The sequence below is a fragment of the Aphelocoma coerulescens genome, chromosome 1, assembly GCF_041296385.1.
Source record: "Aphelocoma coerulescens isolate FSJ_1873_10779 chromosome 1, UR_Acoe_1.0, whole genome shotgun sequence".
Taxonomy (NCBI): Eukaryota; Metazoa; Chordata; class Aves; order Passeriformes; family Corvidae; genus Aphelocoma; species Aphelocoma coerulescens.
The window spans coordinates 67,407,197-67,423,381 of NC_091013.1; the positions used below are offsets into that span (position 1 = coordinate 67,407,197).

Here is a 16,185-nt window from a genome sequence, read left to right on the forward strand (position 1 = left end):
TCACATGGATCCATTTAAAAGCACAACAGCATTCAGATCACGACAACAATAATCAGTCTTATTCAATCTGCCCTACATCTGATTTCCCAGAAACCTAATAGGTTTCATTCTGGCAGGAATCAAATTATGCAGGACAAGTTTACAATTATTCCCATGCAACGTTTTAATATCTCTCTTACAGACAAACTTAAAATAAAATGCAATCACAGCATTTAATTTGCATACATCTACTCTAAAAAGAACAGCATTAAGGAATAATAATCCCAAAACTTAATTTGGGATACTCTACTAATAGTCTTCTAACAGCTCAGACAGCAGATGACTGGAATTTGGTGCAATCTTTCTCTAGTGCCCTTATGATAACTCTCATACCATTTTATTAAATGTTCACAATTATTCTTTCCTTTAATAATTGTTCTGGAACACTAGTGAAGCCAGGGGAAGGACATGTGGGCTTGAAAATTCCCACTCTCCTAATTTAACAGCTGGTCCAGTAAAACATGCTGACATCTAACACACTCGTTAAATGCCTCACCAATGCATTCATGATATTAAACAACTTCCATACTGAGATGGCTGAAAGAGCAGTCCATCCACTCTGGTCCATTAAGTACTTTGAACTTTACTCCCAGTTTCATTGGAACCGTTTCTGTTGTTCTGACAATTATTTTCATTCACTATTTTCTCCTGGATTTATAATCATCTGTAAAATGGTCACCTGTAATGGGCAGTTCTCAGATCCAGACAATGAGTAACACAAGCAGAATCCTGAATTCCTAAATATTTGATTTATAAGCACACAGTGAAAAGAAACATGTAAAAGGATACGTAAGGATTGTAACAATAATTCTGATCCACTTTACTAGCACGATTGGTAGACCCCATGGCTGGGTCCAAAAAAGCTAAAAAGCAACAAATACAAACACATTTTTTTCCGCATAAGGACACCAATCCTGGCCAACAAGCATTCTGGTTCAACCAAGAACCAGAACACATCAATTCCGACCAGAGACAGAAAGTACTGGCAAGACTGCCCAACACTGCCTCTGAAGGTTAAGAGCCAACAAAGCAAAGGAGAGACAACGTCTGCAGTACGAACTGATGCACCAAACCTTCAGTGACACAGGAGGTGGCTGGTGATGCACAGCTTCTGTAGGATGTCAACATTGAGCTCTACAGCAGCCCAAGAATCTCAAGGTCATGAATGGCATTTTAAACCCTAAAAACAAACTGGCTTTGCAACAACTCTGTTACCAAGCTTCTTGACAGGTTTCAAGAAGTGTCAGAGCCAAAGAGACTCCCTGGTGTACTGCATTTCTTTGACAACAATGGACTTGCTTTCCAGCAGTCTGCTGAACATTTCTGTCACTTGGATTTCAGCTCAAACAGAGCTACCTGAGAAGTCTAAGTGAGAACACCATAAAAAAAGCTTTCTCAGAACAAACAGCTTGAAGCTGAGAGCTGCTGACTATTTTACAACCAGGATGCTTGAGGTTTTCTTATGTAATGAAAAAAAAGTTCAGAGCAAAGTGCTTCTGGGCAAAGCAGTAAGTATTCTGAAGTAACCAGGGATTTCCCTCTATCATTTACACCGATGGCTTGACAACCAAGAGGGAAAATCCTGATCTAAGACTGCCTAAAAGCTTCCATACACCTCCACACTTGTGACACTCCTTATGTAATATGGGACTCTTCTCAAAAATAGATATGAAGAGGAAGCTATTTTCTTGTCCTAGAAAGAACAGCCTGAAGTCTCAGTTGCCCATTGTGCTTTCAAAATTAAATCCCAGGCAGATTGAAGGCAATGCTCAACTCAGGATAATCAATAATCTAGGGAATGAAATTGTCTATGGTGATGAGGACATCAAATTACCATCCTGTCATTTGTCTACATCCTAAGGATGGGATCTTGAGGAGTTAGCATATTTAATGAAACCTGCTTTGTCTAAAATATGTTCCCAAATAGCTATATTTAAGTGAAAGATTTGCTTAAATCATATTCTGGTCTACCAACTACTACACAGAATGTAGATATTAAAAAAGCAAATTATCAGCAACAAGAGATGATACTGAGGAAGTAACGATCATTAAAACTGTCGACCTGACACCACTTCACCACTTTCCAATAATCTAAACAGAAGAGGCATTTAAATCTATAGAAATAAAAGTATTTTTACTTAAGAACATCCATTTGCATTTTAATCGATTTCCAAAGTTATTCAAATTGCCTTAAGAATCATATTTTAATCAAAGTATTGGACAGTTGATATTCTTTGAAACAGGCTTATCAATGCCTTAAGATGCATAATCTAAATTGAAATAAGAAACCACAATTTCCAGATTGTTCAAGTGAAAAGTAATTTACTAAATTTCCCAGTGAATATTCTCTATCTGCACAACAGGAACAGCGATGAAGCCTTTGCAATTGCCTATGTAAGCACAAAGGGTCCATCTTCCAGGGGTTTAATCTTCTCTGAAAATAAAAAAAAAATCTGGAAGCAGATGCAGTGCATACATAGCTGGCAAAAAGCTGGTAAAAAGGCTGGGATGTGAAGAAAATCCTACTATTACATATACACAGTTTTGGTCTGAACGCACATTAAAAAAAAAGGATGGTAAAAAGCAACCTTTAGTTTCTTCGAAATGTAAATGCATTGTGACATTCACTACTAAATTTACAAAGACAAATGAAAAGGCATAAAACCTGCTTATCTGTATACTAACACGCAAAAAACTAAGTAACAAGAGAATTAAATTTATGATTAAAAAAAGGTCTTTATCGGATGGAAACTAATGTCTCTCTGAGGGTAATCAGCCTATAAATTTTGTATTTTTTATGAAGCAAAACTAATTTCAGTCATGAGGAGATAAGACATCATTCTATCAATTCAGTAATCCACTCACAAAGGGTAATAATATAAGGCGCTACAGAGGACTACCTAAAACTCAGTTACAAAAACTACACATTAGAACAGTAAGATTTCTTCTCAGATATAGAGTTATCTCACTGTTAACTCCTGAAGCAGATTAATAAATAATTGTGGGAGCCTTTGTTACCCATACATCTAACAGTCCTCTAAATCTCTTAAAGCTTTTGACCTCAATTATATTCTGAGGAAAGAGCTTCATAGGGCACATAGGCAATGTAATATTGTCAACGTTTCAGACGTAATTTATAAATTTGTTTATGAGAAAGAGCAATATTATGATCTTTTCCCATTACATGGTAGGCTCAGTATGCCATTCATTACTTGTAATAAAACACCACTGAAGGTGGCAGTGCAATCACTGCCTTCATTTAAGGCTAGTAAAAGAAAATTTGACTACTTTATAAAGCAATGACAGCATCAAGAACTGGTTACATCCAGACTGGGGGCTGAGGGAAGGGGATCTAAGGGGGCAAAGAGAACTACACAACCTTCCCATAGTGACAATAGAAAGAACACACACTATGAACTAGGGGACCATAATTCCTTTATCATTCTTCTTCTGAATTCTACACATTTCCAAACTGAAAACAGTGTATCACCCAAAACAAAACCGCAAAGACAATGAGTTACAACTGATTTTCCTGTGAGTAGGGAAATCATGATGAATCCTGTTTGAGTACAGATGTAATACCCAACAGGATAAATAAACAGAAAAGAGATGAATACAGAGATGTTTTCAAGCCAAGAAAATGTCTTTCCTTGAGCACTTTGTAAGCAAAGAGCAGTCATACATTTTTGCTAAGGTACATCACTGATTTCTTTCCACGTTAGGAAAATGTACACAGATATTTCATTTTAGCTTACATACTAAATAAAACGTTTTTTGGCAAAATTAATGTTGTCCTTGCCTGTTGCATGTTTGAGGAACTCAGCTTTAGCCGATCCTTGAAGAAGCATTAATAGCAAAGGAACTATTATTGATATGACACTGCATTCAAATGGAAGTACCCCACAGGAACAATGCATTAAGTGAACTTCAGAAGTGGACTGTGGGTGGTAGCAGCTAAGGAGTAACCCAGTGAACAAACGAAACCACTGAAATGAATCACTGGGATATCTGGGAGAGAACAGGAGGAACAACTGCTTCTTTGAGAAAGGCATTCCCCAGCCCCTGCAGAAAGACAGGAAATTAGGACCGGACAGGCTGTGCTGAATGAGACAACTCATTCAGGACCACAGAACAATACTGACAAAACTCAGAAAACCTGACTGAGTGGCCAGCAAATTACAAGTCTTTGCATAAAGAATAGTTTCTGGAAAATAACATATTTTTTCAGGGTGTTGGTTTTTTTTTTGGTGAAGGTTAAATAATTTAGAAATGCATTTACAAATGTTACAGCAATGTTCATGTGGTAAAACTATTTTTATAATAGACAGAAAAGCCTGAATTTTGTTTTTACTTAGCTTACCATTTTGGGATATACATTGCAACTTCAAAAAAGGAATTATGCACAATTAACTACTGATCTGATGATGCATTAATACAAACTATACAGCTCAACTGTCTGACTTAGTTCTATTACACTTAAGAAAATTTCCTATTTTGTTGCTTCTCGTAGATTTTAAAAATATGTAAACTGCTCTGCAAAAAAAATACTGCTAGCAGAAGGATTTTATCCATGTATCCACAAACCTCCCACTATCAATAGAATTAAAATACAAACAGCAAGTTTGTAATGTAACTCCGTAACTAAAATACAGAAAACACAAGACTTCAACTTCAGGAAAAGCTGAAAAACATAAAACAGCTATTTACCTGGTAGTCTTACTAGACCAAGGGAAACAGAAACATGTCTTGAAACATGAAAGCTGTACAATTTTGAAACAAACCTTGTCCATTAGTTTACTTGCGTGAAGACTCAGGCTATTAAAGAATATTTTCTTGCTCAACAAATGCATTTCTTCTATTGTTGTCAACAGTGTGGCTGCACTGTTTCCTACAATACCACTGAAAGCAAAATTAAGATTATTTAACAAATCTAAAGGGGGAACAACATAATAGTCAGATATTTAAATATCATTTCAAATAAGATTATTTTCAAAGTTGAAAATTTATAGCAAATAATTACAGGGAACAGTTCTCCATAATGGCTGAGCGATAAATTGACTGTAAGAACAAGCATCATCAAGTATTTCATTAAGCAGATATTAAATACAGGCTATCAAACTTGCACGAACTTTTTTGTAGAGTACTGGGTTTTTGCTTTATTATGCTATAAATCTACTTCTGTTATAGAAAAGAAATTATGTAACAAAAAGAGTTAACAATATTCTATCATACTGCCTGCTAGGGATAGCATTACCTCTCTCCTTTCTTCACTGGGATACTAGGCATCTCCAAAAATGTAAGAATTCATGCCTTGCTGTTCCAAGGGTTAAACTATCACACTTAGCACAGACACCACATGCCCCTTAAATGGCACTACAGGACTATGCTCCTCTCACAGATATACCCTCCCTCTGTCTATAGGAACTGCACTTTTAAGCCACAAACTGGCAGTGAAAATTCATTGTGTCATAACAAGACTAAATCTGTATCTCGATTTTCAGATTGTAATCTTGTGTTTAAGAGATAATTTCTCAAACTGCTTTTTCCCTTCATTAGTGAGGTGCACCTTCTCTACACAGAGGAAATTATTCAGCTGGTAGAAGGTACTTCAGTGGTCTTTAAACATTGCGTTGTTAACAGGAGAGACCAACGGATAAGACTGATTAAGGCTTTCCATTTTAACATCACATTTTCAATTGCATCAAGCTTTATAACCACAGGGAAATACTAACTTTGGAGACAGAAAAATGACACCAAAATCTTTTAGGATTTTTGGACAATAAAATTAGGAATAGCTCTTATATGTGTTCTACTATAAACCTGCCATCACAATTGAGGATTTTAAATAAGATGGGAGGTGCCCAAGAACCACTTATCCCAGTCTGCCTGACATCTAAAATATTTTAGACAGAGAAGCTCAAGTAGTATATTAATGTTTCCAATTCTCAGCAGTTCAGTCCAGGGCTGTGGAGGAAGATTTTTCTGCTGCTGCTGTTTCTAACCAACATGAACTACAGCATATGACACAATATATAAATTATATATAAATTAGCAGCTCTGGCTTTTCTTCAGTTCCTGTATTCCTGGTGGCATCTGGAAGCTTGGAAGGTGATCAGTGCATCTTCAACACTGAGATATGGAAGTGCACAATTAGGAAAAAAAAAGTTATCAAAAAGTTATCAAAACACAATTGTTTAACCAAAAAAAAAAAAAAGAAAAAAAAAAGAAAACCAGAAGTAATTTCCTTTAATAACATTTCCTCAAAGGGAACTTGACTTTGTAATCTTAAATGCTTTGTAGAGTTTTTTTGTATATTATTTGAATGTACACAGAACAATAAAGAAATATATATTCCAAAGCAGTTTTGATATGAACTGAGGAATGGCAATGGGCAAATTGTTTCTGCTTGATATCCACATGTGTTTCTTCCTGATGTTATAGTGCAGAGCAACAACTAAGCAACAAAAGTACCCTTCTTAGCAGATTAATTGTTACATATACAACTAGGGAAAAAAGGCATTTTTAACATACTTTGTAATTTTGCATACCTGATTGTATGGTGGTAGAACTTGAGCAAATTAGAAATCTTGTACAGTAAAACTGCTCCTGGCTCAGCAACAATCACCTGCTCAATTCTAACCTGCATCAGGAACAAATACAAACATCCTTCAGGTCATAAATTTCGAAAGCCAGCCTCCTATGACTTTATATGCAATGTATCTCTGATTTTTAAAAAATAAATTCAACCAGAAATAAATTTTAAAAAGAGAACATCCAGTTAACTACAACGTTCCAATTGAACCAAAGTGCTTCTGGGCTGCCAAGCATCTGGGCAGAAAACATGAAGGTATATGTATTCTTAAAAAAAGAAAAACTACAAGCCCAAAAAGCTTTCCAAAAATCCTACAGTCCCTACAGACTTCTGCTGTTACTGGAAATGTAAAAATAATGAGATCATTTGATGGATTAATACCGGTACATACTGGAATCCTCCCCAGCACTGAATAGCAAGAACAGCTGCAATGCTGCAGAATCACACAACTACAGCAGTAGATTTCTAGCATCATGCAGCAATTCAGAACACCAAAGTATTAGGTATTTTGCCCAACAAACAAATTTCACCTGGACAAATATATTCTTCACTTAAATGAGAACATATATATCTCCTACCAGTATCTAGTTAGATATATTTATAACTAATAACCAGCTATGTTGACTGTTTATCTCAACCAGGAGATACTGGCTACACAACAAAATGGTGCTGACTGTCTTTACAGTTGGACAGCTGATGTCTTGTCTCCATGGTATACACAAGTCTCCACTCAAAAGCTACCCCAGGGTCAATCTTTATGCACTTATGAAGCAGAATAGACAGTGAGTTATCACTGCACCATTATTGCACGTGCCTATGTGTGAAAGGGCTACACACAAATCAGCAGCCACTACCCACTCTCCCAAGTTATTTGCTGTTCAAAGGAACACGATGTGCTGCAGTGCCTTCATCTCAGAACCAGCTGCAGGGAGAACCAAGATTAAGCTTCCTCAATCCTTTCAGTTTGCATCTAATTCACAGACCAAAACCAAATAATACTTTTTAACTCTTATTCACAATACTTAATGCATAAGGTTTATTTCAACACAAAGGTGAACTTTGCTCTTCAGTGTATTTGTATATTCAAAGGTCTATACACAAATATCTGTCTCCAGTGTTACCTAGGTCATGCAGGCATGAATACTGAGTATATTCTAGTTGTATAGCAAAAGAGAATGGAGCAGGCAGGGGAAAAAGAGGGAAAAAAATATTGACCAAAAAAAATGGGAATAACTAAAAGAAAATAATTAAGAAACTGAAAAAGACAGAACAGGCAGAAGGAGAGGGGAAAAAAGAGATTTTTAGGGTCATGAAAGAAAAATAAGAATTAAAAAACAAAGCAGGAAAAGAAGAAGTGCTGCTTCCCATAGAGAAGTCTTCACTGCACTGGAGAACCAAAATCTGCAAGCGACTCAACCTAACCTGTTCAGGGAAGCTCTGGACTTAGAACTCTTTACTATTTTTTAGTCCTGTAGCCCTGTTGTTAGCTGACCATAAAAGACTACCTGGAGTCCACATAGGGCATCAAGGACATTTTGTTTTGAACTCATCTTAAATGTTACGGAGAATACGAATAGTTTAATTTAAATGTTTTTTAGGATTCTCCTACCTCCATCTGAAATGAGAGGCCTGTGGTAATATCTACTACTAGGGAGTATTCAAGAGTCACTTGAATGCCAAAAACACAAACCACCTATCAGTAAGAAATGTGGGCAATTTAGACTGCATGTAAGCATAACCCTTCTACAATGTATTCCTCCAAACTGAGTCTATTACTGTTGTTCCTCTGAACATGGTGGCTTACAATTATCTAATTACCTATTCTGCATTGTATGAAGGCTCTTCTGCTTGGGGATCTCTCAGGGGGATTCTTTCTACCTTTTTTTTTTCCCCACCTTTTTTTTTTCCTTCCCCAGGGGAAACAATAAAAGTTCCAATACTTTTTACTGTAAAGTCTAGACTGGCAGTGAATTACCATAAGCTGCATTCTATTAAAATACAGAATACAACAAGATTGTATTAATTGTTCTTTTAAGATTTTTTTTTTCATTTTTACTTGCACAGTAACTAACAACAATATTTCAGGGATATTTCTAAAGAGACTAGCAACATGTAAGTGTAAAGATTTTGGCAATCAAAATGAAAGGTACTCTGTACTTAACTATAAAAATCTCAAGTACTAATATCTCTAAGACCAAAACTCCGTCTGACTTACAGTGGAGTTTGATTTTATTCCGAATTACTTTGCTGGGATGCACAGAATACTGAACTCAAACATCAGCATTCAGTATTAACAGAACTGATTCAAGAACACAAAAAGTTTGGAAAATACCTTCCAAAAAAAACAAAGCTGTGGTATGTGTCTGTTAGGGTAGTGTCATGGTGTTTTCCAAAAGATCAAAAACTAAAAGGTTGTGAAGGTTGAGCATAATTCTGTGGCAACAGGCACAAAACTGAAATACAAGAGATTCTGCCTGAACATCAGGGAACACTTTTTTCTTTACTGTGCAGGTGGATGAGCACTGGCATAGGCTGTCCAGAGAAGCTGTGGAGCTTCCACCCTTGGAAGTATTTAAAAGTCATCTGGACACAGTCCTGGGCAAGCAATGCTAGGTGCCCCAGCCTGAGCTGGAAGTTCGGACCAAGTTATATCCAGACGTCCTTGCCAATGTCAACCCTTCTGTAATTCTGTGACATTATAAATGGCACCTTTTTGAACTTTACCTTTCTCCAGACCTTATGCTTTTCTTATCAGTAACTTGTGTATAGTATCCAGAAACTAGCTGTTCACATTTGAGACTGAGTATTTGTCAACTGGATATGGTTGTTATAGTTACAGCATCCTAAGAGAAATTTATTATAATAGTATTTAGCACAGTAGATTTTACTTTAAAAACACTTGGATTTATACACTGCACAGTTGGGCAATAATTGGTATCAGCTTCATCACCTTGATTACTTCAGTGCTTATGTGAAGCACATTCAATAGAGCAGTCACTCAATCATTTGATGGATCGTCATTAATTATTTCTATCAAATGCGTCCCCTAAACTTACTAAGGCTGTAGCTTGAAAAAAAGACAAGTATGGAAGGATGTGACAGAAATACAAAAAACTGGGGTAGCAGAAAGATGGTAATTAGGAAACAAATTTTCATGGTGTCTTTCAAATACTTGAGCTAGAGTTATTAAACAAAACAAACCAAAAAAACCCCAAAACACCAAAACCAATAAAACCCCACAAACCACAAAAGGAACTGACTTTTCACACAACAGAGTTGAAATGTTCACTTCCCTCCTGAAGGATATGTTGTGAATACCAACATTTTATATCAATTATAACAATTTGACATATTCATGCAAGAAAACATCCATTGAGATCTATTATATACAAAGAAGTTATGGCTCAGTAAGTCCTTAGTATATTCACAAACAGGCAAGGAAACTATCCTACAGAAATATGACACAGCTACATAACCTGTATACTCTTCCCTAAGCATAATGATCACTGTGAAAAACAGGTTAGTAAATTACATTGATTTTTCATTTGATTCGCTACAGCTATTCCCATATACTTATCACAAAGCTGTATTTTTGTACATCAGCACTCAACCTAGGAAAAGTAAAACAAAATCAAGACTCAAATTTAGCATCCTAGTACCTCTCACTATATGACTATTATAAACTACATATCTACAAAGGAATCTTTAATTTGAGAAAAAACCCTTTAGAAGTTGACAATCTAATTCTTAACCAAGGGCAATGAAAATACATTGAAAAGATGGAAGCACAAGTTCTAAAAAAACATGACAGAGCAGTTTTTGTATTTAGAGTGCTAAGGAAAACAAAATACCTCACCTTCAGAGGCCTGCAGACACCTTCTGTGATGTGCCCAACTACTTCTTGAATATTTTCTTCCACACCTATAGTTAAAGCAAACACATTCTAAGATTATGCAAATGTAATTCTCTTTTCTTCAAGACTATAAAACAAATGAACAAATGTAGGAGGTACTCCTCCCATAAACAGCATTATGAACGGTATGCTCTTTTTGCCACATGACTAGTTCACACCTCCACTGTACTTCCAATCTAGCCATTAAGAAATGGCTGCATGGCAAAACAGTCCTGGAGTCATTACCTTTTGCTATGCAATTGCTTCCTAGTGCAACACAGTGCGTGGGGATTTGAAGTAGAATCAGCAAGGGGAAGAATAAATCACCTAGCAAGAAGCTGTCACAGTAAGGCTCAATATTAGCACTTCATGAAATTCAACTAGAAAAACACCAAAAAAACAACCAGGCCAGTGAGATGCTCAAGGAGCAGCAGTACACACCATTTTGAAAGGCCTGACTGGCAAATACATGTGTCTGTCAGTGTTGGATACTGACGAGCTCACGGCATTGTTACCAATGAAGTGACATGTGTACCTCCACAATACTGCGTGCTGCAGCACTGGAAACGCTTCCTCCCCAGCAGCAATTGAAACTCATCTTTCACAGAACGATGTACAAAAGAGAATATTGCCCTATCTTATCACGAAACACAAATGAATTGTTGCATGGCAACCAGTGCTGTCATAAATCAATCAAACTGAAAGCAACAGATCCTCAAGCTCTCACTTCAGTAACAACTCAGAACAGATTTATGGAGAAAGCAATACTTTAATTCTAATTTAAAACTTGTCAACAGGAGTTCATCTTCAGATGGGACCCATGCAATTAAAGTAAATAAACTGACTGTGACATGTGACAGAAATCAGGTGACCTGAAGCTATATTTTGCTTAGTTCAGACTAAGAGAGATTACCTCAGAGAGTAAAAATAATGGAAGATCAGAGGTCTGTGCCAATGCCTCTTTACACCAAGTTACATGAAAAGCCACATAAGCAGTAACAACTGAATTCAGTGTGGTGGCTGTAGGAATTTCAACATACTGAATTAGTAAGGTAATAAAAATATGCTTATATACTTGAGTACTGATCAAGGCAGAAAGCAAGATTACAAACCACAGCGTGCATGCTCTTTTACGTAATGGCTAGCTCCCAGACAGACCTTAGCAATTTACACATTTTTTAGTAGGAACAGTCACACTTGTACCGTTCATCAATGTAACAAGCACCTAGCACATATTTGAATAGTGTATCTAGACCAGATTGACTTAAAAACAAGTTGTTTGGTATGAAAATTTTAGCTCAAAAAATATACAAGCTTGAATACCAAAGGACATGGAATAGAAATTTTGATATACCACATGCTTGTGCCTTCGCATGTATTTTCATGTCCAATTAGAATATCTGGATTCCAAAAGCAGTGAAATCTTCCAGCAGAATGGGTTATATAAGTGTGCAAGTTTGACATAAAAGAATTACAGAATAAACAATTCTTAGAGTTCCAAAGTAACTTTTAGAATACAGCTCATAACTGAAGATACGCTTCCAACTCCTTTGTAAACCATATATAATTTTTCTCTGTGTATCCTTCTATAAAAGGAGAGATCTTTTTTTTGGACTTAGTTTAGCTTCTGTTCCATCTGGGTTCCTGTAACTCCATGAAAAATTGGTTTCTACTGCATCTCTTAAAATGCCTGCAATTCTCCATTCCTTTCAAGTAGAAGATCTCTGTATGACTGCAAGGCTCCTGCTAGCAGAATACCTAAACTCTGAAGAGGAAAACCAGATGCTTTAGCTTGTCCAGCAAAAGAGTTAAAACTTTCCTGATTGTGTTTTCAGTGCTTAAAATTTTAATAGCGTTTTTGATCAGATTAATTTTAAACAGCTAATTTTTGCAAGCTTAACATTTTAAAACTTTTAAAAAGCCATTCTTGTATACTCTGCTTATGGGCTACATAGTTGGGTCATTTAAAAGTAAAAACTAGGATTGAAATGTTTCTCAAAAAAAAAGTGTAATTCATACAACTTTTCATCCAGTGGGACCAAATCCACCTGTATTGCACCAACAGGTATGGCTTTTTTTGTTGTTTTTTGAGAAGGGAAATTTTTGTATAGCTGTGATTTACCACACTCTTCACAGCCCTGAAATTACACAGGGCTTATAGGAGAATTTAAACAGAAATCTGAACTCAGAACAGCTACACCTGAATGAAAATTATAGAAGCAGTTCCATCTGCAAAAAACTACTCAAGTTGAAGTGAAAACATCTGACTGACCTAACTTCAGACTGCCAGATAGGTGTTTTATCTATGACAGTTGCTTGGGCTCCCTCTATAGGGGAATGGAGAAAAATCCCAGTTTGGGATGAAAGTCTCCAGAAATGCTTACATTAGATCTCAAATTTTGTTGGGAAGATCTGCACTCTGAAGATGCAAATCTCTGTCCTTATCTCTAACTGCAAATAAACAAGATGTCCACTTGTTAAACGGCTACGTGAAATTAACTCAATTTTTACTGTAGCCTGCACAGCCAGACTGCACAAAAACATAGAAAATTCAACTTGAGTTTCTCAGTACCACAGATGCTTTCCTCACTACCAATTCAGGATCTAAATTTATGAAGAACATACAATGTCAAGGTACCTCGGGGCTTCACTGCCCATAAATGTTTCTTGCTAAATCCAGTGGTATCCTATTAAGTACTGTTTTGTCTTACAGACCTTATCACATCACCATCCCTGCCATCAAAAAAATTTCCCCAAAGACACAGAGGAATAGCTACAGACAGCACCTCCCAAGCTTTGTTGCTCCCAGTATGAGAGTAAGAATTCCTCTTTACATTTCTTAAAAACTACAACAGTGATAACAGATCCACTCCTGGAGAGCTTAGGAAAACATATTTTTCCTTCAGACTGAAATACTGAATCTCCTGTTTATACCAGTGTCTCCACAAAAAGGTTTTGGCCTGATGATTTTTTGTCGGAAACTTCTCCCCCAAATATTTATATTCTCTCCATTATCAAGTATCTTTCTCTGTGGCTGAAAAGCTCTAAATATATCTCATTTCATGGTCATATCATCTCAGCCCAACATCCTGTCAGAAGGCCAAAGAACTTCATAGTTAAGCAAAGCACTAGACAAAGAAGTGGGAGAATTTCATAACAAAGTGCAGTAGCAGAAGTCCAGCCCACAGCAGAACCAGACACATTTACATGCTCCATGGGGCCAGCTTTCCAGCAGAAGCAACAGTCATCTACAAAGAACTGCCATGTCTTTTTCTCTACACTAAAACCATCATGAGGCCTGCTTTCCTGTCTCCCCGAAATAGTGTCAGCAAACAATATTAAATTCACTACTAAAGTACACTGTAATTGTAGTTAAAAAACAACAGCATTCCTCCAGTTTGATTTACAACAGGTCCTAAACAGCCTCCTTTCCCATATACCATTAATAAGGAAAGCCAATTAATACTTACAGCATTAAGGAAAATCAGAATACGTATTCACTTTAAAACCCAGAGTAGGACTGAGACATACAATCTGAAGAGCTCACCAGATACAGATCAAATATAAGTTCTTACAATGAGTTTGTTACAATTGAGTACACATGCTTAATTTATAAAAAAATACCTTTCTCTGAAGCTATGGTGGCAAACCATTCTAAAGCTTCTACAGGATAAAAGTCTTTAAAGTATAGGTTCAATCTACTGAAAACAAAGCAAAGGGGCTAAAGACCAAGCATGAGAATCTGCAGTTCTGAAATGAAGGACAGCTTTGATATTAAAAAGCTTCATCTATCTGTGAGCAGCCTACTTCAACCTCTATAAACCTGGAATAATGTTAAATGACAGATGAAAATTCCATTTTCCTTGTAGCATAGAATGAAGAGACTTACAGGAACAAGGAATGATATTTTAAAAAAATTACTAAACAAAAGAGCAAAGGCATAATAGAAATTATCAACATAATAAGCAATAACAATGTTTTCAAGGAAATTACAATATTTGTAATACATTACAAACAATTTCTGAACTCTTAGCTACACTCTAAAGTGCCACTTTGTAAATTTAGTGTAAATCTATTACAAGTACAGTAAAATAAATGAGTACATTTTTAAATACTCTGTTTTGTTATGGGCCTTCTTTTGGCAGAATGCAACCACCAGCTATTCTGAGATTATTTTGAGGATAAATTTAAACTCAGACTTTTAACTGAAGCCCAGCCTAAGAAACTAATCGCGCTTGCTTATTTATCGCAGACTTACTATCACTTCATAATTTATGTTTTAAAACCAGTACTACCTTGAATAGTTACAAGCTTCAACATAGCTTCTAAGTGTTCTTTCTCAGAAGCTGTAGCTTGATGCAACCAGGCCAGCATGTCTCCTACATACCTACACAAAGACAGAAATTTCAGTGTCAATCAATGGTTTACGGAGTCAGGAATTCAAAATGCCAACCCAAAAAAGATTATTTCATATACATTCTTGTTAGTACTGTACCTCAGAGGATCATGAGAGTGCATTTCAATAGGGCGGGGAGTACCTCCCAGACCTCCTCTAGTAAGAGCATCTATAAAGCCACGGACTACAGCACTCCTTCTAGCTGTCCCAAACTCATCCAGTGTGTATCTGTTATTGAAACATGAAAACAGGTTAAAAAAAACAGTTTCCCTGACCACAGTTGATTAGTTCAACTTCACAGCTAATACAACTACCTGTTTTTATGGTTCTAGAAATCTTGCATCAATGCTTCTACTACAAAACATTCAAAATCATCTGATGATGTCAGAATTTCCATCATCCTGCCCTGCCTAGGTACATCTGACAAACAGGAGAAGAGAAATTTCATGTTGTCACCTGTCTTTTCTAGAGCAAATGTGTAAGATGAGACGAGACTTCTGTTATTGCAGACAGGCGCTGCAATATATAGTCTTTTTTATATATATATATATATATATACACACACACACATAGACACAGTCCTTTTCTCCTTTCTTCGTTGGACAGCTCTGTTTCCAGGCTAAATTAATTACCTGTCACATTTGTGGGGTTTTTCTACTGAATTTGAACAGTTTTTCTAGTGTTCCTCCTCTGACACCATTGCAAAAGAGACTGAAATAAGTACTTGGCACTGTGTTTCCCAGCTGTAGTCTTCCCAGGATCAGGTTACTACTATTGAAAAAAAAGAAGGGTGGGGGTGAGGGTAGAAAATCAAGTGACTGCTTCTGCAGAGTGTCCTGGGGTGCATCAGGCACAGCACTGCCAGCTGGACAAGGGAGGGGATTGTCCCTCTCTGCTCTGCACTGGGGTGGCCTCACCTTAAGTGATGTTTTGGGTGATACAATATGAACAAGACATTGAGCTACTACTGATTGTCCAAAGGAGGACCACGAGGATGGTGAAAGGCCTTGAGGGGAAGCCATATGAGGAGCTGCTGAGGTCACTTGGTCTGTTCAGCCTGGAGGAGACCGAGGGAAGACCTCATTGCAGTTACAACTTCCTTGTGAGGGGAAAAGGAGGGGCAGGCACTGATCTCTTCTCTGTGGTGACCAGTGACAGGAACTGAGGGAATGGCCTGCAGCTGTGTCAGGGGAGGTTTGGTTGGGATATTAAAAAAAAAAGTTCTTCACCCAGAAGGTGGCTTGCACACTGGAAGAGGTTCCCCAG

The 16,185-nt window shown here is 36.8% G+C and overlaps 1 protein-coding gene across 2 annotated transcripts in view; it reads right to left on the reverse strand.

Moving 5' to 3' along the window:
- Positions 1-16,185, reverse strand: part of COG6 (component of oligomeric golgi complex 6) — a 53,677-nt gene that overhangs the window by 15,054 nt on the left and 22,438 nt on the right. For both annotated transcript variants that reach the window (XM_069011733.1, XM_069011742.1), the window contains exons 9-13: positions 15,019-15,147; positions 14,819-14,910; positions 10,488-10,552; positions 6,588-6,679; positions 4,821-4,938 (exon numbers count right to left, since the gene is read on the reverse strand). In XM_069011733.1, coding sequence (XP_068867834.1) covers positions 4,821-4,938; positions 6,588-6,679; positions 10,488-10,552; positions 14,819-14,910; positions 15,019-15,147 — 496 coding nt within the window. The remainder of the gene's footprint in view (positions 1-4,820; positions 4,939-6,587; positions 6,680-10,487; positions 10,553-14,818; positions 14,911-15,018; positions 15,148-16,185) is intronic.